The following is a 25,460-nucleotide window of genomic DNA, read 5'->3' on the forward strand; positions in this document are numbered from 1 at the left end:
AACCCCTCAATAGCCCAGGCCCCCTGCAACCAGTCACAGAATCTATGACAAGGCAGAATTGGTGTGTAGAGCCCGATCTCTTTCATTAAAACTTGGGGACCGTGGGTCAATTTTAGCAGACAATGGAAAAGGTGTCGGTACTCAGTACCCCCAAGTACCCCCTCAAAAAAAAGCCCTGCTTTTACCCATGCTGTAATATTCTAAGAGACCTTTTATGCACAGGAAAAGTTTCTAAAATAACCTCCCAGAGAGGAGATTATCTATGAATTCCTAAGTCAGCCAAAGAAGGGATCTTGGGAGACACATTTAACTCCAATCCCATCCTGTGCCTACCTCCACCCACCAGCCCCACCTGCCCAGATCATATTATTTATTTAGATTTTGCTCACACCTTTTTCAGTAGTAGCTCAAGGTGAGTTACATTCAGGTACTCTGGATATTTCACTGTTCCAGGAGGGCTCACAATCTAAGTTTGTACCTGAGGCAATGGAGGGTTAAGTGACTTGCCCAAGATCACAAGGAGCAGTGGTGGGATTTGAACTGGCCACTCTGGATTGCAAGACTGGTGCTCTAACCACTAGGCCACTCCAGAATCTTGCTGTTCTTTGAGGTTCTACGTGGAATGTCGCTACTCTTTGAGATTCTGCATGGAATCTTGTTATTCTTTAGAATTCTAGAATCTTTATTTATGTATTTAAATTTTGCTCATACCTTTTTCAGTAGTAGCTCAAGGTGAGTTACATTCAGGTACTCTGGATATTTCTCTGTCCCAGGAGGCCTCACAATCTAAGTTTGGACCTGAGGCAATGGAGGCTTAAGTGACTTGCCCAAGATCACAAGGAGCAGCAGCGGGATTTGAAGCGGCCACCTCTGGATTGTAAGATGGGTGTTCTAACCACTGGGCCACTTCTGTGGGGCCACTGAGGCCATGCCCACCCCTCCCTCAATATTTTGCAAAACACATCACTAGACACTAGAGAGTTTGGGGGCGGGACTAGTGATTACTTTGTTTGGCCCCCTCCAGTCAAAAAGGTGTTCCTCTGCCCGTGGCCCTGATGGAAAGAATTCTCCCAGACAGCTCAGCATAAACTCCTACTACTTAACTACTACTTAACATTTCTAGAGCGCTACTAGGGTTACACAGCGCTGTACAAATTAACAATTAAGGACGGTCCCTGCTCGGAAGAGCTTACAATCTAAAGGACGAAATGTCAAGTTGGGGTAGATAAGTTTTCCTGAGAAGAGGTGTAGTGATTAGGTGCCGAAGGCGACATTGAAGAGGTGGGCTTTGAGCAAGGATTTGAAGATGGGCAGGGAGGGGGCTTGGCGTATGGGCTCAGGGAGTTTGTTCCAGGCATGGGGTGAGGCGAGACAGAAGGGGCGGAGCCTGGAGTTGGAGGTGGTGGAGAAGGGTACTGAAAGGAGGGATTTGTCTTGAGAGCGGAGGTTACGGGTAGGGACGTAAGGGGAGATGAGGGTAGAGAGGTACGGAGGGGCCGCAGATCGAGTGCATTTGTAGGTGAGTAAGAGAAGCTTGAACTGTATGCGGTATCTGATTGGGAGCCAGTGAAGTGACTTGAGGAGAGGGGTGATATGAGTATATCGGTTAAGGCGGAAGATAAGACGTGCGGCAGAGTTCTGGATGGACTGAAGGGGGGAAAGATGGCTACGTGGGAGGCTGGTCAGGAGTAGGTTGCAGTAGTCAAGGCGATGAGAGTGGATGAGAGTTCGGGTGGTGTGCTCGGAGAGGAAGGGGCGAATTTTGCTAATGTTATAGAGGAAGAAGCGACAGGTCTTGGCTATCTGCTGGATGTGCGCAGAAAAGGAGAGGGAGGAGTCGAAGATGACACCGAGGTTGCGGGCAGATGAGATGGGGACGATGAGGGTGTTATCAACTGAGATAGGGAGTGAAGGGAGAGGGGAAGTGGGTTTGGGTGGGAAAACAATAAGTTCAGTCTTAGACATATTCAGTTTTAGGTGGCGGTTGGACATCCAGGCAGCAATGTCGGATAAGCAGGATAAACCAGAGAAAGCATTAGAAGCACATACTTCCCAAGTTTTTCTGACGCACTGTAGTGGACATAGATGTTGTTCAGGCCACACAGGAAAGCTGTGAGAATGATCATGAGGATGAACATGAACCTAAAAGGACACATCAAAAGAAGCAGAATCAGAACCGGAAGGAAAATTCTACCAGGCAAGACAATTCAATCCTAAGCCACCCTTGGATCCCACATGGTGGATTGCAGGCTGAGAGTCACCAGCCAAGTCCCGTGGCAGAATCATCATCGCCGCCGCTGCCCCCCACCCAAGTTGTCATCGCCACTGCCGCCACCGCCCACCCTCTTAAAGTACCTTGGCTGGTCCCACCAGCTTCAGGCAGCGCGGCTCCTTCCTCTGCCCAGCATTGCCTGCCCCTGTGGCTTCTTTTCTCAGGTCTCAAAACTGAGCATGCACAATCTGAGGGCAGGCAATGCAGGGGGAGGGCAGTGACTGAGTTTTCTCTCTCCTGCTCCTGTTGGGACGTGATCACCCGGGTCCCATCAGGAGCAGGAGAGAGAGAGACCCCTGCACCAGTCCCCCCTAAAGAGAGCCCTGATGATGGTCCAGCTGCAGATAACTAGTTTGGGAATATATAGAAACACAGAAAAATGAAGGGAGATAAAGACCATATGGCCTATCCAGTCCATCCCTTCCTCTCCCCTAGAGATCCTATGTACTGTACCTGTCCCAAGCTTTCCTGAATTCAGTTACAGATTTTATCTCAGCACCAGGAGGCCATTCTACAAATTCACCACCCTTTCCATGAAGAACTATTTCCTCAGGTTACTTCTGAGTCTATCCCCGTTCACCTTCATCCTAGGCCCCCTCATTCTAGAGCTTCATTTCAGTTGAAAGAGACTCATCTCCTGTGCATTTATGCCTCATAGGTATTTAAACATCCCTATCATTTCTCCCCTCTCCCGTCTTTCTTTTGAGGATGTCCCATGGAAGGTGAGTTATACTATCTGGCTCAGATCATGGTAGCAACCCTATCATATGTTGTCCTAAAAAGGACACACCTCAACTGGGAAATCAGGACATGATTTACCCTTTGGTGTGCCCTAGGCAACAAATGTGCTGAACCCCTTACCATAATATAAATACGCTTTAAAATTACCATAAATGGTTCTGACTATAGAGGAAAAGCAGTAGAGAAAGCAGCAGGTCAGAAGTTCTGCTCTCCAACTCCTCCAGCTGACAGGAAGACAATGCAGAGGGTGTGGGGTGCGGTGGGTAGTGGGCAGTCATGGCTCTGGCCCCTCTATATACTCAGTCCTGGCAACAGCTGACTTACCAGGGGTTAAATGCTGCCTGTGGGAGTATCGCATTAGCACATCTGAGAGGGCCCTAGGCACATGCCTAGTTTGCCTACACTTTATCCCTGCCCTGCTGGAAACTGAGAAGGCTTGAGAAGTAAGCACATCAGTTATTTGAATGGGAGAGCTATCCAACCTGATCATGTCATCGATCATCTTGCCAATGGAGATCTGCAGGGTACCCAGGTTCTCATGGGCTGGGAGGATATATGCCAGTCGGGTGAAGCTCAGCATGCTGGTCACTGCAAATAGCACTTCAGCAATGAACTGGGGATCCTCAGTATACCATTCATACCTATCTGGAGAACCAAAGAGCAGATGTCAATGAATGAGACAGAGGCAGTTATCCCAACCCACAAAGTACTACTACTACTATTTAACATTTCTAGAGCGCTACTAGGGTTACACAGCGCTGTACAAATTAACAAAGAAGGATGGTCCCTGCTCAAAGGAGTTTACAATCTAAAGGACGAAATGTCAAGTTGGTGCAGTCTAGATTTCTTGAGTAGAGGTGTGGTGGTTAGGTGCCGAAGGCGACATTGAAGAGGTGGGCTTTGAGCAATGATTTGAAGATGGGCAGGGAGGGGGCCTGGCGTATGGGCTGAGGGAGTTTGTTCCACGCATGGGGTGAGGCGAGGCAGAAAGGGCGGAGCCTGGAGTTGGCGGTGGTGGAGAAGGGTACTGAAAGGAGGGATTTGTCTCGAGAGCGGAGGTTACGGGTAGGAATGTAAGCTTCTCTTCATACTGCTTCCCATCATGCTCTGTCTCTCACTTTATCAGGTGGTTTATATAAAAGACCTCCCCTTCATAACCTCTAGGGACAAAGAAGCAGCGACACCTATGAGTAAGATTCAGGGTGTATGTATACTGGATTTAAAGGGAGCAGCATCATGGGGTCCCCTACCAAGGAATGTCTCTGCAGAGAGAGAAGGGTGGGGCTTAATTCAACAAAAGAAAGACATAGGCTATGGTGACTCCACTTGGACATTCCCTCCCCCATCACAAAGAGTCTGCCACTTCTCCTTTGAAGAGCACTCCTCAAACCATTGCTGAAAGACTCTGAATCGTTTATCGTTTATTAAACATTATTGAACATAAAACAAAGCTGTTTACAAAAGTAACAATAAAATTAACAAGTGAACGGAACTCCAAAATTTTGGGAATAGAAAAGTAAAAAGTAAAAAATACACACACAAACACACACACGTGAGTCATTCGGGGACCCCAGAAGATGGGGAAGAAGGAGATAGGAAAGGAACGGGGGTAGGAAAGTACGAAGAAAGGCTAATACTGAATATGTGCATAATCACACGATACCACAGATGATACCTTATGTCCCCAGCCTCAACAGATTTCAAAACTAATAGCATCAGTGCTGCCCTGCAACTTGGAGTTGGAGATCCAGCATCTCTGCTACCAGCATCTCCCCACAGGGAGTGATGCTGAACAAATCAGTGAAGTGCCTGATAGAAAAGTCAGATGGAAACTATTTTGGGAAGGCACACTGTAACCGTGCAATTCATCTGGTACAGGACTTTGTACATGGATCAGGGGCGTAGCCAGACAACAGATTTTGGGTGGGCCTAAGGAAGAACTGGGTGGGCACCAATTGTTCTCCCACCCCCTAACCACCACCCAAAAAATATCTCAGCTGGTGGGAAAACGCTTCTTTCCACCTTGGCAGTCTGCAGCAGGCATGCGCTGAAAACTGAACATACGCAGGTGCCGGTATCTTGGAGAGTAGCGTTTTCGTTACCATTAGGAGGAAGTCTTCAGCTGGTAGAGCTTGGGATCCCACCAACTACCACTAAACGTGTGCTACTGTTGGGCCCACCCAGGCCCACCTGTGGCTACGCCACTGACATGGATAGGGCGGATAAAAGTAGAAATCTATTTTAACGAAGTCTCTGGGGGTGGCTCCGCTACTGGGGTGTGCTTATGGTAGAGGGGATCTCGTGCTTCTCATTTTAAGTTAGCTTTTGTTTAGCGTGATTTTTGAAAATTCACAAGAGCATAGAGAAGCCCCATGGAGAAGACCTTCAGCAATAAAGCAGTGGTTCTAACAGGACAAAGGAAAATTCTGCGATCGGAATGTAAAAGAGGAGGGAAGAGAAAGAAACAGATGGCGCAGGCTTCAGAAACGGCGTCTCACTGCTTTTAGTGAAGTAGTAGCATTCTTTAGATGAGGGCATGTCCAGGCAGATGAAATGCCCCTTCAGGGTGACCAGGACTCTGAGGGCAAAGGAGGCCAGGTACATGCTAATGATCACAATGTCCAGGAAATTCCACCAGTCCAGGAAGTAACTGCGTAAGCCTTCAATCCAGACCTCTTTGCATTCAAACCAGAGGAAGCCTTCAATAGGAGAGAAAAAGATGAGAGTTTTGTCATGCAAAGCATCTAGAATTGAACAATAAGACCATGAAATTCACAAGAAAAGAAATCTTAACGTATTCCAAGGATCTCTCACAACCCCCCTCCCCCCTCCCCCACACACAAAAAAAATCTTCATGTACAGCAAACCTAACACTCTACCATTCCCAACACCATATTTTGCTTAAGCTGTGATATAATCTTTGGGAATAAACATGAAATTTAACTGCAGAAGTTGCCCAAGAATAAATCTTTCGCTTTAGGACTCAATTCTGGAAGTGGTGCCCAAATTTAGCGCACTGAGCTATTCTATAAACGGCACTCAAAGTCGGGCAGGGTTTATAGAATAGCACTTAGCGCTGGGATCCACGCCTGATTTTGGGAGCAAGGACTTATACCAACTGAACCCTGGTGTAAATCTCTGTGCCTTAATTAGGCCTAGATCTCCCGTATTCTCTAATATTACGTGTAAACCCTAGAAATGCCCTTGACCCCACCTATGGCCCTCCTATGGCCACACCCCCTTTTTGGATCCGCACAGAAAAAAATGACATGCACATCTTTATAGGATAGCAACTGTAAAGATGGGGATGCAAACATTGCCAATTAGCACCTAATTATCAGTATTAATTGGCTCATTAGACAATTAAATTGCGGGCTTAATTTGGGCACTATGAATTAGGGGCTTTATGTATAGAGGAATGGGAGGGGTGGGGTGTTCAGATTCAAGAGTCGTTCTTCTCCCAAATCATAGGTACATATCAGCCTAAAGGCTCGATAATTAGGGTCATGCACTGCCAATCCGGACAAACGGGCAGATTGGCAAAACCTGCCCGGTTGCCCCAACATGCCCTCAAAAAGAGGACATGTCCGGGTAAATCTGGACATATGGTAACCCTAGTTTGGTGGCACTTTCAGCTGAACTGAAAAAAAGCAGTTTCTGGTCGTCCTCTAAGAGGAAGAAGGACTGGCAGAGGGGGATGCAAGACGCAAATGAAAGAGGAGCTGAAAGAGATGGAATGTATATATGTGGGACTGAGAAAACAGGGGTTGAGAGAAAGGTGAGAGGAAAGGGAGGTCAAGATGGAGGGAAGAGATACGAAGATGACAAGGGTGAGGAGGGATGTTAGGGGGTGACAATAGAAGGAAGTGAGATGAAAGAAGGCTATGGAGAATCAACCACATGGAGTAAAGAGAAATGAAAGAAATGAGAAGACTGGAAAATAATTAATAAAAGACAATGACCATGAAGGCAAAGAGGAAGCAGAGACAGAAGAAATAAGACAAATTATAGATACAAAAGTAAAGATTTCTGCTCTAGCTGGCCTGGGTCAAGGGTGGGCAATAGCTGGTATTTTGCCATTCTCCTCCAGTCCTATGGTCACCAGGATAAATAGGTTATTTTACTGAGTAGAGGGAGTTTTGGAATTATGTGATACCATGGTCTGAAAAGGTTTTGTAATCGTGAGGACCTACAGTCTTCTCAACTTGAAAGATAAATGGAGAGGAAACCATGTTCGTTTTTCACAAAAATAAAACAACCATCCTCCCTAAGTGTGGGTGGTGTGGATAGGCCAAGCTTCAACAGCAACTCCAGTAGCTGGAATATAAGGACAGAGCCGGGCGGAATTCTATGGTCTATGTCCCAAAAACATCAAAGAAAGACCACGATCAAGTAAATAATATCATGTTCATTCTTGATTTAAATCTTGAATTGATAATGAATGTGACTGTTGGGCAGACTGGATGGACCATTCAGGTCCTTATCTGCTGTATCTTACCATGTAAATCCACCAACAGAAGATACTGCAAATACTCCCCAAAAAAAGAAAAGGCAATCTGCCCTTTTCCTCTGCAGGGCCCAGAAGTGTACGATATTGTTAACTCTCTACCTGACTCCTCCCACTTGTTGGGCTAGGTAAACAGATTAGAAGAAAAGGGACCTCCTCATGGGGATAAGCTATGCAAATTACCTAGACCTAACTCTATCCCACTGGCATTTCCCACATTCGACTCTATGGCGAAGGCCTAATGGGCCTTACAGTTGTGTTCTTGCTGATTGGTAACTTGATGTTTAATGATGTACATCTTGCTCTGGGCATGCTAATGAAATAATGGTTTACACACTGAAGTAAATGGGGGGAAAGACCCACCTGCTACCCAGATCATGTGAAAGGAGTTCTGCAAGAGGTTCTGGTCTCTGTCAGCATTCAAATTGTGCTTCTGTTCCATGATCAAAGACTCTACCAAGAGGAAGATGAGGAACCAGAGGTAAGAGGCAGAGTGCAATAGGAATTTAATTACAGGGATTTTCAAGACCTTCCCAAGCTGGAGGGAACAAAAAACAAAAGGAAAAGAAAACACGTCACATCTCGCAGGCCATTCACAATGTCAGTTTTCAGTTATTATTTTTGGAAATGATTTAAGTATTGCCTATAAAAACTGGAAGAAGCCATTCTCAGAACATTACTACTACTACTACTATTAAACATTTCTATAGCGCTACTAGACTTACGCAGCGCTGTACAAATTAACATGAAAAGACAGTCCCTGCTCAACAGAGCTTACAATCTAAATTGGACAGACGAACAGACAGCTAGAGGTGGGGAAATTGCAGTGGTAGGGGTGATAAGTGAGGGTGTTGAGTAAGAGAGTCATGGTTAGGAGTCGAAAGCAGTAGCAAAGAGGTGGGCTTTAAGCCTAGACTTGAAGACAGCCAGAGACTGAGCCTGACGTACCGGCTCAGGGAGTCTATTCCAGGCATAGGGAGCAGCGAGATAGAAGGAACAGAGCCGGGAGTTAGCAGTGGGGGAGAAGGGGGACGACAGGAGACATTTACCCAGCGAACGGAGTTCACGGGGAGAGATGAGAGCGGAAAGGTACTGAGGTGCACTTGTAGGTCAAAAGGAGAAGAACATTACGACCAATTATCTCACAAATACTACATCTCACTCGTGGCCAGTAAGAATGAGTGCATAGGGCTGATCCCATCTGATGGAGTGAGGCTGCAGAGATGGCACACACAGGTCCAGAGAGGGATGAAAGGAAGCCCAATATACTAGAGTTCCAACCCTGGTGGTTCATTAACAGTGCTGAGGGTGTGCCACAGAAAAGATGTCCCTCCAAGGATCTGTACCACAGAAGGAAGTCTCCCCTGTATGCTCATGATGTCCTTCTGATTTTTCCTACTTCACCACTATCTCCAACCCTCCTAACCCTACAGCCATGTTTATCCAAATTGGCCTCGTGGCTTAGTTCTCATACGCTTCTGCTTAGCCCGGAAAAAAACCATTACTTGTTGGTTTACTGGTTCTCTTCTTCTTCCATCATCTCTCATTCCTTCATTATTTGTTGGCATTCTCATTCATCCAACAGATTCTTTTTGCTACTTGGGTATTATTTTTGATTCAGTCTTATCATTTGATAAACAGGTTTTGCAACTACTGAAGACTGTTTTTTTTCCCTCTCTTCGTTGTCTCCGTACACTTCATAATCTTCTCTCTCCCATTGTTTTACATACACTTGTTCAGGCTTTCATTATTTCACAACTGGACTATTGTAACATGGTCTATGCAGGTATTACAAAGCATCAACTTCGTAGGTTGCAAACTCTCCAAAACACAGCTGCTTGCTTTCTTAGTTGGGATCTTAGGAAAAACCATCTAAACCCTCTTCTTCCTTCTTTACATTGGTTGCCAGTATCCTATTGGTCCAACTTTAAGCCTCTTTGCCTGGCATTTGAAGCTTATCACTGAGGGACTCCATCTTTATCTTTGTATCTATTATTTCTTACACTCCCCATCGACTTCTCCGTTCATTGTCTTGTTCTTCCATCTCTAAAGATGGCCCACTATGAATCCACTCGTAACACCGCTTTCTTCTTTTTAGCACCCAAATTATGGAATGCCCTTCTTAAAACTTCTTTTCCTTGGTATAAAACTTTATTAACGAGACATTACTTTGATCTGGCTTTTAATATTATTCATCAGTAAAGACTATTGGGGGGGGTGTCCCATTTACCTGGCAGACTGGAGTTGTTTATTCTGTTTAGTGTACTTTGTTCATTTTATATTTTTAACCTTTGAGTGAGTGTTTTCTAACCTGATTTTTATGGCTTCCCTTTCAATCTTTTATTTTTGACCTGTTTATCAGAATTTGGCGATATATCAAGCTGAATATACACTAAACTTCAGGAATCTAAGCCAGTCATAACATGTCCAAGTGAAATGCCTAGCTGTACCCCTTCTCTAGCTGTACCCCTTGTTCTGTCCCTCCACAACCAAAACCCTAATCAATTATCAGAATTATCTTTTGTCTTCTTTATTACATTCTCTTTCCTTTTGTTTGCTAAGATTTGATGGATTACATACTACTACTACTACTACTACTACTTAACATTTCTAGAGCGCTACTAGGGTTACGCAGCGCTGTACAATTTAACAAAGAGAGACAGTCCCTGCTCAAAGAGCTTACAATCTAATAGACAAGTGAACGGTCGGTCCGATAGGGGCAGTCAAATTGGGGCAGTCTGGATTCACTGAACGGTAAGGGTTAGGTGCCGAACGCAGCATCTGTCTATACCTCTTCAGGAGCTCCAGCAGAACCAGTTGCAAATCACCAACATGAGAAGGACATCAAAGAGATTACTTTAGGATTAGCCAGAGGGTCTACCAGTAGCCCTGGCCATGTAGGAGACTTGGGCTTCTATTTCTCAGGTCATCTGAGTGGAGGCAGTGAAGAGATTAGTGATATCCTACAAGGTCACGGGGTTACGCTCAGCTGCTTAGACACTTTTCACACTGAGGAAAGGGATGTTAGCAATGGTGTGAGCAGGGATTGGTCCTTGGTCTGGTTCTCTTCAAGATTTTTGCAAACAATATTGAGGAGGGGCTGTTGAGAAAGGTTTGCGTCTTTGCTGCTGACATCAAAACGATCAGTTAATTCTTGCTGACCCCGAAAGGAGGGTTGTTTATTCTGTCATACACTTAGACACCCATGAAAGAATGACCAACATTAGAAGGGAAGTAGCAAAATTTGAGGAATTATCTAAAGTTTAGACATTTTAATGCTGAAAAATGAAATATGTTCGCTGTCGGGAAGTGGGAACATAGAATAGGATGACTGCCAGAGGGAGTGGGGATATGACATGACTGAATAGGAAAGGGGGTACACCACCAGAACTCTCATCCACTCTCTCATTACCACCTCGCCTTGACTACTGCAACCTACTCCTCACTGGTCTCCCACTTAGCCATCTATCCCCCCTTCAGTCCGTTCAGAACTCTGCTGCACGCCTTATCTTCCGCCTGGACCGATACACTCATATCACCCCTCTCCTCAAGTCACTTCATTGGCTTCCGATCAGGTACCGCATCCAGTTCAAGCTTCTCCTACTAACCTACAAATGTACTCGATCTGCAGCCCCTCCTTACCTCTCAACCCTCATCTCCCCTTACGTTCCTACCCGTAACCTCCGCTCTCAAGACAAATCCCTCCTTTCAGTAACCTTCTCCACCACCGCCAACTCCAGGCTCCGCCCCTTCTGCCTCGCCTCACCCCATGCGTGGAACAAACTCCCCGAGCCCATACGCCAGGCCCCCTCCCTGCCCATCTTCCAATCACTGCTTAAAACCCACCTTTTCAATGTCGCCTTCGGCACCTAACCACTACACCTCTACCCAGGAAATCTAGACTGCCCAACTTGACATTTCGTTCTTTAGATTGTAAGCTCCTTTGAGCAGGGACCGTCCTTCTTTGTTTAATTTGTACAGCGCTGCGTAACTCTAGTAGCGCCCTAGAAATGTTAAGTAGTAGTAGTAGTAGTAGTAGTAGTATGATGATTGTAGGAAACAAAGGATGGTATAATAGCAGTTATGACCGAAGGGTGGTATGATCACTGCCAGGAGGTAAGAAGAACTGATAGGATGACTGTCATTGAGTGAGAGAATGATGTAATGACTCTCACTCAATGACAGTCATCCTATCAGTTCTTCTTACCTCCTGGCAGTGATCATACCACCCTTCGGTCATAACTGCTATTATACCATCCTTTGTTTCCTACAATCATTATACTACTACTACTACTACTACTTAACATTTCTAGAGCTCAGTGTGATGAGAGTCAGTAGGAGATAGCAGGCAGTATGATCACTGTGAGCGGGAGGGGATAATACATTAGGATGACCGTCAAAGGCAGAAGAGTCAACATAATGACTAAGTAGGAGTGGGGTATGATGACAGTCTGTTGAAGGGGACACTACGATGACAAACAATGGAGCAAAGAGTTAGAGAAGCCTGTTAGGACAAATTGCAATGTGCTGAACTACATTCGGATGTTGCGTACCTTAGATTTTGGAGCGATCCAGTAAACCAAGCAGAGGAAAGGCATGGTGACAAAGATGGTACAAGAAATGAAGAGCTTCCAGATGTTGTTGCTGCCTCGCCACCCCGACAGGCTGCCACACCAAATGGACGAGAGCACTTGCTGACAGATAGGATGGGCCACAAACTAGCCAGAGAACAGAAAGAAGGTTCAGAACCCCGAAGACTGCCAGGCCATCGATGTATACAGTAGGAGGCAGCTTGCTTGACATCTGCAGGATGTCCGCAGGTCAGGAGACAGGTGATGAGATTCAGTGGCTGCTCAGAGTACATCAACAAGCATTATTATAAAGATAAGTAGAATATCCCAGCAACATTCTGCTTCACCAACTAATCTGTTGAGCAAATCATTGTTTTTAATTCTTCCCTTTAAAACAGTAACTTCACAGATGACAGTAGAAAAATACATACCAGCTTATTTTCGAAAGAGAAAGACGCCCATATTTCGACCCAAATCGGGAGATGGGCATCTTTCTCCCGTGGGTGCCCAAATCGGTATAATCGAAAGCCGATTTTGGGCGTCTTCAACTGCAATCTGTCGTGGAAACAAGCAAAGTTGATGGGGGCGTGTCGGAGGAGTGGTGAAGGCGGGACTGGGGGCGTGTTTATCGGCCAAGGAGAGATGGGCACCTTCGACCGATAATCAAAAAAACAAAGGCGTTTTTAGCGCGAATTTGGGTCACTTTTTGTGGACCCTTTTTTTTCACGAACAAGTCCCAAAAAAGTGCCCTAAATGACCAGATGACCACCGGAGGGAATCGGGGATGACCAACCCTGACTCCCCCAGTGGTCACTAACCCCCTCCCACCATAAAAAAAACAACTTTAACAACTTTTTTTCCAGCCTGTATGCCAGCCTCAAATGCCATACCCAGCTCCATCACAGCAGTATGCAGGTCCCTGGAGCAGTTGTTAGTGGGTGCAGTGGACGTCAGCCAGGTGGACCCAGGCCCATCCCCCCTACCTGTTACACTTGTGGTGGTAAATGGAAGCGCTGCAAACCGCCCCCAAAACCCACTGTACCCACATCTAGGTGCCCCCCTTCAGCCATAAGTGCTGTGGTACTGGTGTCCTGGCATGTGAGGGGGACCAGTGCACTACGAATCCTGGCCCCTCCCATGACCAAATGCCTTGGATTTGTTCGTTTTTGAGCTGGGCGCCTTCAGTTTCCATTATTGCTGAAAAACAAAACCGCCCAGTTCAAATCCGCACAAATCCGATGCATTTGCCCGGCACAAACCGTATTATCACAAAAAAAAGATGGACGCCCATTTTTTTTGAAAATACAGTCTGTCCTGCCCCTTCACATACCCGTTCTCAGAGATAGACGCCCAAGGAAATGAGCGTTCGCGTTCGATTATGCCCCTCATAATGGCCCACCCAATCTGCCCACTTCGTCTATGGTTTCCTACTACTTTTGAGTACATGAACATAGAGGTTCCTATACTTAACCCAAACCAGCTTCCCCTGAGGTAATGTACTCAAGTGCCCCGGTCATTTATTTATTTATTTATTTGTAGCATTTGTATCCCACATTTTCCCACCAATTTGCAGGCTCAATGTGGCTTACATTTGCCGTAGTGGCGGATGCCATTTCCGGTTAACAGAATTACAAATGGTCATATCACCACCACCTCTAGTTTTTCTTCTGTTTCATCTCTAGGTTTCACTTCTGTTGCAGTGCTGCATCTCTAGCTATATGTAGCCCAGCAATTAGAGTTATAGCTGATCCCAGTGGCTTTGAATTATAATGGAAGGAACAGAAAGCTGGCAATTAGAAATACACAATTGTACACAGTATAAGTCTGTGTGAACAGGTTCATTGCTTGGCCAACAAGACCAAAGCAGAATTCCAACATACAGTACAGTTTGAAAAGGGGTAATTAAACGCTACCAGAGAACCATTAGACTCAAGCTTTACCCGTTTCTGGTTGTGGTTCACGGCCAGCCTGAGCCGCGCCAGATTGGGGATGCCTTCCTCAAAAGCCTGGTTATCCACCCCTTCTTCGTCACTGTCATCTCCGGCATCGTTCAGCACAGCCGTGACCTCGCTCTGGTTCCGGCACATTCCCAGCAGTTCCACGGCAAATTCCTGGCAGAGTTTTTCCAGGCTCAGGTACTCGGGCTTGAAGAGAAAAGAGAACCTTCCAGAACATTTTATTTATTTATTTATCAATGCATTTATACCCCACATTATCCCCACAAACATGCAGGCTCAATGTGGCTTACAAAACCAGAGAGAGAGAGATCTGGGTGATATCAGAGACAAATTAGAAATGAAGAATAAAAGTGCAAGAAAGAAAAGACACTTTACATAGAACATATTCAGATTTCTAGAATGCTCCTGTCCTGGTGTACATTGTACCGTTAGCCGTCTGTGGTGGTGCTAAGATTCCTTTTCTCCACAGATCTACAAAGCCACCCAGATCTTAGAGGGAGATTTATGTTGTTTCTACTCCTGCTTCTTTCATTCGAAATCAAGGTACCAAAATGCATCAGAAGTGAGAGCCAGTTATCTAGGACTGGCATAAAGCATCCATTTGCAAATTGGTTTACTCAGTAGTTCTGTTCTCCAGCGTACAATTTCAGTTCTTCACTGCTTTCCTTGATCCCAAGTATACAGTAATCTGGTTAAAAAAATAAAAGGCCACCAACCCAAATTCAAATGATGTCCCAGAAAAGGTGATATTCTTACTATACTCCTTTAAAAAAAACTTTCAAAAATGACCCATCAAAACATCCATATCTCAGAGTTCTCCGAGAATAAGGTTCTTCAGCAAGGAAAAAGTCCTCAGAAACGATTTCACAAAAAAAAAAAAAAAAAAAAAAGAGAAGTCTCACATAAACATTTTAAATGAATATTTAACACATCAAATTGTCATATCAGCTCTGCTCCGACCGGTTTCACCCTCCATGGCCTTCTTCATTATAGATGTTGCAAGGCAAGACTGCTCATCCCACAACTGAGGCACTATGACAAGACTCCAAAAACTTCCTAACCAGCTCCTCCTAATGTAATTTACCCAACCTCTTCTACTACTACTACTACTACTTATCACTTCTATAGCGCTACAAGGCATATGCAGCGCTGTACACCATACATGAAAAGACAGTCCCTGCTCAAAGAGCTCACAATCTAAAAATGGAATGTTGCTAGTGGAATAGCAACATTCCATGTAGAATCTCCAATAGTAGCAACAGCAACATTCCATGTAGAATCTTAACTAGTAGCAACATTCCACGTAGAATCTCCAATAGTAGCAACATTCCATGTAGAATCTCAAATAGTAGCAGCAGAATCTCAATAGTAGCAACATTCCATGTAGAATCTCAAATAGTAGCAACAGAATCTCAATAGTAGCAACATTCCATCTATAATCTCCAATAGTAGCAACATTCCATGTAGAATCTCAAGTAATAGCAACATTCCAGAATCTCAAATAGTAACAACATTCCATGTTCCACTGCACTAACCACTAGGCTACTCCTCTACTAGCAACATTCCATGTAGAATCTCAAATAGTAGCAACAGAATCTCAAATAGTAGCAACATTCCATGTAGAATCTCAATAGCAACATTCCAGAATCTCAAATAGTAGCAACATTCCATGTAGAATCTCAAGTAACAGCAACATTCCAGAATCTCAAATAGTAACAACATTGCATGTTCTACTGCACTAACCACTAGGCTACTCCTCCACTAGCAACATTCCATGTAGAAGCCTGCCCTTGCAGATCAGCAACGCAGCCACGCAGGCTTCTGTTTCTGTGAGTCTGACGTCCTGCACGCGCAGACTCACAGAAACAGAAGCCTGCGCGGCGTGTTGCTGATCTGCAAGGGCAGGCTTCTACATTACTACTACTACTTATCACTTCTATAGCGCTACAAGGCATACGCAGCGCTGTACACCATACATGAAAAGACAGTCCCTGCTCAAAGAGCTTACAATCTAAACAGGACAGGCAAACAGACAGAACAACTAAGAGGTAAGGGAATTAAAGAGGTGGGGATAAAAGGGTGCAGGGGAAACGAGTAGTGGTTAGGAGTCAAAAGCAGCGTTAAAGAGGTGGGCTTTTAGCCTGGATTTGAAAACGGCCAAGGACGGAGCTAGATGTACAAGGTCGGGAAGTCTATTCCAGGCATGAGGTGCTGCGAGATAAAAGGAACGGAGTCTGGAATTAGCAGTAGAGGAGAAGGGGACAGACAAGAGAGATTTATCCACAGAACGGAGTACTTCTCCCTGGTCATACCACTATCATCTCTACTTTCCCCAAGCAGGTTTCACTTCTGTTGCGGTGCTGAATCTCTAGCTATGTGTAGCCCTGCAATTCAAGTTTTGGAGTCTTCTCATATTGCCTCAGTCATGGGATGAGCGGTGCTGCCTCGCGACATCTACGATGCTCCCTGGAGAAGGCCAATGTGGGTGAAACCGGTCGGAGCAGAGCTGAGACGGCAGTTTGATGTGTAGAATACCCATTTTATTTATTTATTTTTTGTTACATTTGTACCCTGCGCTTTCCCACTCATGGCAGGCTCAATGCTGCTTACATGGGGCAATGGAGGGTTAAGTGATTTGCCCAGAGTCACAAGGAGCTGCCTGTGCCTGAAGTGGGAATCAAACTCAGTTCCCCAGGACCAAAGTCCACCACCCTAACCACTAGGCCACTCCTCCACTGTTGCTACTATTTGAGATTCTACATGGAATGTTGCTATTCCACTAGCAACATTCCATGTAGAAGTCGGCCCTTGCAGATCACCAATGTGACCGCGCAGGCTTCTGCTTCTGTGAGTCTGACGTCCTGCACGTACGTGCAGGACGTCAGACTCACAGAAACAGAAGCCTGCGCAGCCTTCTACATGGAATGTTGCTAGTGGAATAGCAACATTCCATGTAGAATCTCCAATAGTGGCAACATTCCATGTAGAATCTCAAATAGTAGCAACATTCCATGTAGAATCTCCAATAGTATCTATTTTATTTTTGTTACATTTGTACCCTGCGCTTTCCCACTCATGGCAGGCTCAATGCGGCTTACATGGGCAATGGAGGGTTAAGTGACTTGCCCAGAGTCACAAGGAGCTGCCTGTGCCTGAAGTGGGAATCAAACTCAGTTCCTCAGTTCCCCAGGACCAAAGTCCACCACCCTAACCACTAGGCCACTCCTCCACTGTTGCTACTATTTGAGATTCTACGTGGAATGTTGTTGCTATTCCACTAGTCGGCCCTTGCAGATCACCAATGTGGCCGCGCAGGCTTCTGCTTCTGTGAGTCTGACGTCCTGCACATACGTGCAGGACGTCAGACTCACAGAAACAGAAGCCTGCGCGGCCTTCTACATGGAATGTTGCTAGTGGAATAGCAACATTCCATGTAGAATCTCCAATAGTATCTATTTTATTTTTGTTACATTTGTACCCTGCGCTTTCCCACTCATGGCAGGCTCAATGCGGCTTACATGGGGCAATGGAGGGTTAAGTGACTTGCCCAGAGTCACAAGGAGCTGCCTGTGCTGGGAATCGAACTCACTTCCTCAGTTCCCCAGGACCAAAGTCCACCACTCTAACCACTAGGCCACTCCTCCATGTTTATGTGAGATTTCTTATCTTTTTTTGTGAAATTATATGAGGACTTTACATGCTGGAGAACCTTCTTATTCTCAGAGAATTCTGAGATATGGAGTTTTGATGGATTAAGAAAGATTTTTCTAAAATATTTTTCAAAGTTTTTTTTTAAGGAGTGTAGTAAGAATACCACCTTTTCTGGGACAGCAAAGCTAAGCTGGCATCAACCTGGCAGCCTTCAAGAAGAAAGCATGAGTCCACCAGAATAAACCAGACCTTGGGTTGCTACAGAGTTACCCTCATAGGGATCACAGAAAGGAAGTGCTGCTGGCCAGAATACACACTGATCATAAGCATTTTATTCACCAGTATATTCTGATGGGTGAGAACTCAGTTGTGTGCCAGATGCGTAGCACAGCTTCAACCATGAGACACATCTCGCTTTCTTGCCTGCTCTTAAATGTGGGATGTGGGACACAACTGCAGCACTGACTGGACACTAGAACACCCCTCAATCTGCAGTCTGCATGTGAACAATGGGCCATTTATTCTAGGCTCTTAACCCTTTCAAGCCTACTGATGGTGTTTCAAAATTATAATGTAATGAGGTTAGACCACGTAAGAAATAAGGCAAACAAGCTGTGGGTGATACCTATTTGCTGGACTAAATATATAAGTATCTAACTTTCACTGAAATAAATTGTAACATACATAAGTACATAAGTGTTGCCATACTGGGACAGACCGAAGGTCCATCAAGCCCAGCATCCTGTTTCCAACAGTGGCCAATCCAGGTCACAAGTTCCTGGAAAGATCCCAAAAAAGTACAATATATTTTATGCTGCATATCCCAGTTTCTCAGATTCAAAAGAATCTGTACTGATGTACAAGACTATAAAGCACATGCAGATGCCCTAGGGGCGAAATTACTGCAAAGACATTATCCACATAAGATCTTGAAAAAGGCATAGACACGTGCTAAGTTCAACAATAGAGAACTACTTTTGCAACCCAGTCATTCAAACAAACAAGCAGAAGATATTTTTACTTTCGTGTTGCGTTACGTTCCCGGTGGTGAGCAAATAGCAGATATCATTCGTTACCATTGGGACATAGTTAGATCACATCCTCTTTTTGAGAATTATTCAATAAGGACTGCTTTCTCCCGTTCGCAGAACTTAAAAGAAATTTTGAGTCCTGCACAATTACCTATGTTATTGAATGAGACACCTGACAGGTTAGAAATAATGGGACACTATAGGTGCGGTAAATCCCATTGTAAGACATGTGAGATCACAGAAGAGAGTGACCATTTTTTCCATAATGGTAAGATATATAAGTTAAAAAAACACACAACGTGCCAGACTCAAGGCATTGTTATTATATCAAGTGTCCTTGCCAAAAACTATATATAGGTAAATCTATTCGATCATTGCATGCTAGACTTATAGAACACAAATCCAGGATCAATGCACGCAATTTTGGGGCTCCTTTAGTCCAACATGGTGTGATTAAAAATCACAGTTTTGAAGATCTCAAATGTACAGTGATTGAACGAGTTGATCCAGCCATAAGAGGTGGGGACTTTAATAGGAAACTGTTGCAGCGTGAGACCTTCTGGATACATCGTTTAAATACGGTGGAACCGGAGGGTCTCAATACTATGTTACAATGGGGCAGTTTTATGTGAGTGCTCAAGGTTCCCCTTGCGGAAGTGATGTATAATCATTTCCGGTAACTGGATTTGAAAGAGAGCAGAAGCGCCATTTTAGTGTGAACAGCCAAGGAGCTTCGTTAAGACACGACACAGTAAGTCCACGTCAATTTAAGCATTCTGAATATTTGTAATAGGAACGAAAGACTGACACTTTACATTTTATGATTTATATCATCAGGTTAAATGGTATGGGTTCCCCCAGAAGAAGCGTAGCGAAACAGGCACTGTCGGGGCTTCTACACACTTCAATCTGAATAAGGGAGTTTATATGCTCCGCAAGTTAAGTGTCTTTTTGCACATATTTATATATATTTGCACTTTTTAGTATGTTAAGTTCAATGAATTGTAACTTTAGGGTGGAGGTGGCTTCAGTCAATGATTAAATCTGTGCACGTTAATAGAGTCACCAAGGGAGTGATGTGAATATCCGTGCAACTAAATATATGAGACTCCACCTGTACACTAATTACAAATATTCTGAAAGACTTTCTCCTCTTTCCATTTATTGTAGTAATCTATATCTTAATAGGAGCAAGTCAAGCCATACAGTTTTTTTGTTTATCCTAGAAATAAGCAGTGGATTTTCCCCAAGTCCACTTTAATAATGGTCTATGGACTTTTCCTTTAGGAAGACGTCCAAACCTTTTTTAAACCCCGCTAAGCTAACTGCTTTTACCACATTCTCTGGCAATGAATTCCAGAGTTTAATTACATGTTGAGTGAATAAATATTTTCTCCAATTCATTTTAAAGTTACTACTTTCTAGCTTCATTGCATGCCCCCTAGTGCTAGTATTTTTGGAAAGAGTAAACAAGTGATTCACGTCTACCTTTTCCACTCCACTCATTTTATAGACCTCTATCATATCTCCCCTCAGCCGTCTTTTCTCCAAACTGAAAAGTCCTAGCCGCTTTAGCCTTTCCTCATAGGGAAATCATCCTATCCCCTTTATCATTTTCATCACCCTTCTCTGTACCTTTTCTAATTCCACTATATCTTTTTTGAGATGCGGTGACCAAAACTGAACTATGTAATAGTCTGTAATTCTTGATGTCACAGACCATATAATCATTGACCTCTTGGTAACTTTTACATATCTGTTTTATATATTCTTAGCCATACATTTGGGGCCCTATTTACTAAGGTGCACTAGCATTTTTAGCACACACTAACCATGTAGACACCCATATGAATGCTTAGCATGCATTAAAAATGCTAATGCACGTCTAGCATGGCTTTGTAAACAGGGCCCTTGGTGTATCAGAGCCTAACTGCCACTGTTCCAAAATAACACTCTGCTACCACCATTAATGTTCCCCAGTCTTTTTTACTGTGACCAGTTCAACATTCTTTAAATTAATAATGAGATTCCAGTTTTCTGTACTTATGACAGATGTCTTTACTGCTCAGTGCAAGTCAATCAGAGAGGGTATACAGCAGGGGCGTATCTGCGTGGGGCCACAGGGGCCTGGGCCCCCGCAGATTTCGCCCTGGCCCCCCTCCCCGCCGTCAACCCTCCCCCGCTGCTTACTTTTGCTGGCGGGGTCCGACCCGCAATCTCCATATTTCGGCTTCCTCCGTGGCCATGTGCTTCCAGGAAGTAACGCTGCAGCGCTGATTCGTTGAATCTAGTTCGGCGTCTGACGTCCCACACGTCAGACGCCGAACTAGATTCAACGAATCAGCGCTGCAGCGTTACTTCCTGGAAGCACATGGCCACGGAGGAAGCCGAAATATGGAGATTGCGGGTCGGACCCCGCCAGCAAAAGTAAGCAGCGGGGGAGGGTTGACGGCGGGGAGGCGGCGGCGGCGGTGGCGGCGGCGGCGGCGGGGGGAGGGAGGCAAAAATGTGCCCCCCCTCTCTGGCTCTGGCCCCCCTACCGCCGGATTCCAGATACGCCCCTGGTATACAGCATACATAGAAAGTATACAAACAAAAAAGCAACACTGGGCCTTCAAGACTGAGACAATAGGAGTATTTTATTGACAATTGACCCGACAAGGGCCGTGTTTCGGCGTGAAACAACGCCTGCCTCAGGGGTCAGGGTTTAGTGGTAAAGTGTATGTCCAATGCCTCTGAAGACAAATAAGGAAAGTCTATGAAATCAAGCGTTCCGTCGTGAAGGACAGCCCCGATTTAGGAAAAAGTCCTGTATTAGCCTTGTTTTTCAGCAAAAGCTAATACAGGAGTTTGCTGAAAAACAAGGCTAATACAGGAGTTTGCTGAAAAACAAGGCTAATACAGGAGTTTTTTCCTAAATCGGGGCTGTCCTTCACGACGGAACGCTTGATTTCATAGACTTTCCTTATTTGTCTTCAGAGGCATTGGACATACACTTTACCACTAAACCCTGACCCCTGAGGCAGGCGTTGTTTCACGCCGAAACACGGCCCGTGTCGGGTCAATTGTCAATAAAACACTCCTGTTGTCTCAGTCTTGAAGGCCCAGTGTTGCTTTTTTTTTGTTTGCTTACTGCTCAGTGCAAATCTCAAGCAGATATGGGAACCCTGAGCTGCAAAGTTTTACCACTGTAGCTGAGCAGAACTGCTTACAAAACCCAAGAGCAAATGATTGGACCAGAGATGTAACATCAAAAAATTGTAAATGAAATAAAGAACAAAATAAGACAGACCTTAAACTCTGGTTCTTTTCGGGACAAACGTTTGAGCTCCCTACTTAGCTTGAAGGCTCTCAGCATAGCATCTTCGCTGGCTATGGACAAATACGCCCGGCTGGCAATGCCCTTGTACGTATTGATGCGTGACAAAGAGAATTTGAGCAGGTCATACTTGCGCCCATTACTGCATTCCAAGCAACTGCAGGAGATCTTATGAGGTGTAGTGATGACGTGTCCCTTTTTCATCAACATTTCCACAATTTCATATAGGTCTTTCTCACAGGAAAGAGTCAGAGGGGTCACGCCAGGGGCAAAGCGTGAGTTGTCGATGGAGTTATCAAAAAAGGCCAATGAGAAGGACTTGATGTCCATCTTGATCCCCTTCTCCTGGTCAAGCCGATCCAGCAGAATCCTGACCACATGGGGCTGGTTGGTATCCACAGCCACCAGAAGAGCTTCATGAATCTGACGGAAGTCAAACTTGACACAATGGAGGAGAGTCTTCATGATTTCCTCATTGCCGGTACGGATGGCCAGGTTGAGGGCCTCCCGCCAGGAGCGGTCCTCACTGTCATCCAGTTGCCGTAAGATCCCATCGCCAACCTGCAGAAGTTGCTGTACTTGGCCAATGTTTCCGTCATGAATGGCAGAAATGAGCGCAATAGGGAACTTCAATTTCTTGTTGACTATTTCCCTCCAGTTGGCTTGCTGGTGGAAGAAAAGAAGCATTAAATTACATCAGATTATTCTAGTCAACATTTTCCTTTTACCAACAGCTGCTCTATGAAAGCCTTCCAAAATACATTTACTCATATTCTATACTTCCCAACTGTACTGAGATCAGAATAGTATCTGGAAATCCATTTGCTCAAATATGTTAGTAATATGTAACTTACCTTTAAAATCAAGCATGGTAGCGGAAGATAGAAGGGTGGCCAATGTAACACCAATTTTTTAAAAGGGTTCCAGAGGTGATCCGGAAAAATAAAGACCAGTGAGCCTGACATCGGTGTCGAGCAAAATGGTAAAGAATATTATAAAGAACAAAATTACCGAGCATATACATAAGCATGGATTAATGAGACAAAGCCAACATGGATTTAGTGAAGAGAAATCTTGCCTCATCAATCTACTATATTTCTTGAAGGGGTGAATAAATATGTGGATAAAGGTGTCTCCAGGGGCTTCTACCTAGGAGGGAAGAGTTAGGACAGCTTTTTCAGTTGGAGATTCGATTATTAGGCACGTAGCTAGCTCAGTATCTGGTGAGTGTGAGGATCGCTTGGTCACTTGCCTACCTGGTATGAACATGACAGACCTTCTACATCATCTACACAAGAGTTTGGAGAGTGCTGGGGAGGAGCTAGCTGTGCTAGAACAGGTGGGTATCAATGACATAGGAAAGTGTGGGAAGGATAATTTGGAAGCCAAATTTAGGCTTAGGTAGAATATTAAAAGTCAAAACCTCCAGGGTAGCATTCTCAAAATCCCTGTTCCACATGTGGGACCCAAGAAGCAGACAGAGCTCTGGAGTCTCAATACATGGATAAGAAGGTACCAGACCGCTGAGAGACTGAGCCGGGCCTGGGGCAAGGCCGCCACCGCCCCCCCCCCCAAGGATCATCACCGCTGCCAGCCCCCCCCCTAGGATCGTCACCACTGTCAGACAACCCCCCCCAGGATCATCACTGTCATCATTGTCGCCACTGCCAGGCCCCCCCAAGGATCATTGTCGTTGCCACCGCCACTGTTGGGCCCCCCCCAGGAGCCGCCGCCCCACCCTCCCCGATCACTGCTGCTGCCCGCCCTGGCCCCGCCAGCAGTTCTCCAGTGCTGCTCTTCCCTCCTTCTGCCACGTGGCCTTCCCCTGTGGCTGCTTTTTCTCTCAGGTAGTGCATTCGAGGCCTGAGGGGAAAAGCAGCTGCAGGGGAAGGCCATAGGCGCCCCGTATAAGAAGCTTGGGGAGGCTAAGCCTCCCCAGCCCAATGGTCGACTTCTGGGTGTTGCGTGCAGTTTAATTGTTTTAGTTCCGTGGCAGCGACGTCATTGACGGAGAATACGGAGGTCAGCTCCGCCCTCTTGGCAGTGACGCGATATCATTGACATCACCATGGAGGTAAGCTCTGCCCCTCCGCCCCCTTGGCAGCGATGCGACTTCATTGACGTCGCCACGGAGGCAAGCTGCGCCCCCTTTAGCCTCCCCAAAACAGTTGGCTACGACCGTCTATGGGGAAGGCAATGCGACAGACACTGTGTCTGTTCCTCCAGGTCCTCTCCAGCCATCAAGGGGGGCCTGGTGCCGGAGTTTTTTTTCTCTCCTGCTCCTGTCAGGACACAATCTCCTGGAACCCGTCAGGAACAGAAGAGAGAGAGAGAGAGACCCCGGCGCTGCCCCCCCCCCCCCCTTGGAGGCCCGGGCCTGGGAAATTTCCCCCCCCCCCCCCGCCCCCCTCTCGGCTGCCCTGGAAGGTACTGCAAGGAAGAGGGATTTAGATTTGTTAGGAAGTGAGCAACATTCTGGGGAATGGAAAGCCTATTCTGAAAATATGAGCTACGCCTTAAGTGGGGGAGAACCAGGTTGCAGGTGCTAATGTTTAAAAAGAAGATAAAACCGCTTTTAAACTGGTACCTAGGGAATAGCTAACAGTTGATCAGGAGTTCATGGTTCAGAATAAGGTACCTTTGAAGGATACTATCAAAACAGGACAGTTAGGGCATCCCAGGGGCGTAGCCAGACATACAATTTGGGGTGGGCCTTGGCCAAGATGGATGGGCAGAAGAGCCCCACCCCATCCCACAGATAATTTGGTCTCTCCTCTCACCTGCATGTCATATGGTCTCTCAAACATCCCCCCTCTCCCGCATACCTTTTCAGTAGCGAGCACAAACTCATACACACTGCTCATGTTGGCCACACAGCCTTCCCATGATGCAACTTCCTGTTTTTGCATAGGCAGGAACACGTCAGAGGGAAGGCTGTGGGGCCAGTGCGAGAAGTATGTATCAATCACTGCTTGCTGCAGGCGAAGATCTGCTATTTACGAGGTATGCAGGAGGGACAGTTGTTGGGAGTTTTTGGCTGGTGGGGCTTGGGGATCCCTGCCAGCCACATCATAGGTGTACTGCTACTGGATGGGCCTGATCCCAAAGTGGGTGGGCCTGGGCCCACCCGGGCCCACCCTTGGCTACGCCACTGGGGCATCCTGATAGAGAGGTTGCAACAAAGGCAAAAGGAAGCAGATGCCTTTAATAAAAGAGCAAACAGAGAACAAATGACAAATTATTCATGTCAACTGCCAAGCAGGTTGTAGATCCAAATACAAAAAAAAACACACTTTGAAGTGTCTGTATGTAAATGTTAGAAGCCTAAAAAATAAGATGGGGAGAGTTAGAGTATGTAACACTAGATGAGAAAGTAGATATAATAGGCATTTCAGAGACCTGATGGAAGA

General features: G+C 45.5%; 1 protein-coding gene across 2 annotated transcripts in view; it reads right to left on the reverse strand.

The window, feature by feature from the left end:
- LOC115468330 (short transient receptor potential channel 2-like) overlaps positions 1–25,460 on the reverse strand; it is a 53,238-nt gene that overhangs the window by 12,415 nt on the left and 15,363 nt on the right. Inside the window, exons 2-8 of one of the 2 annotated variants that reach the window (XM_030199970.1) lie at positions 22,024–22,716; positions 14,032–14,235; positions 12,074–12,238; positions 7,884–8,058; positions 5,512–5,712; positions 3,496–3,658; positions 2,050–2,142 (exon numbers count right to left, since the gene is read on the reverse strand). In XM_030199970.1, the coding sequence (XP_030055830.1) occupies positions 2,050–2,142; positions 3,496–3,658; positions 5,512–5,712; positions 7,884–8,058; positions 12,074–12,238; positions 14,032–14,235; positions 22,024–22,716 (1,694 nt within the window). The remainder of the gene's footprint in view (positions 1–2,049; positions 2,143–3,495; positions 3,659–5,511; positions 5,713–7,883; positions 8,059–12,073; positions 12,239–14,031; positions 14,236–22,023; positions 22,717–25,460) is intronic. The other variant, XM_030199971.1, reaches the window with a different exon arrangement.

The sequence above is a fragment of the Microcaecilia unicolor genome, chromosome 4 (genome assembly GCF_901765095.1).
Source record: "Microcaecilia unicolor chromosome 4, aMicUni1.1, whole genome shotgun sequence".
Taxonomy (NCBI): domain Eukaryota; kingdom Metazoa; phylum Chordata; class Amphibia; order Gymnophiona; family Siphonopidae; genus Microcaecilia; species Microcaecilia unicolor.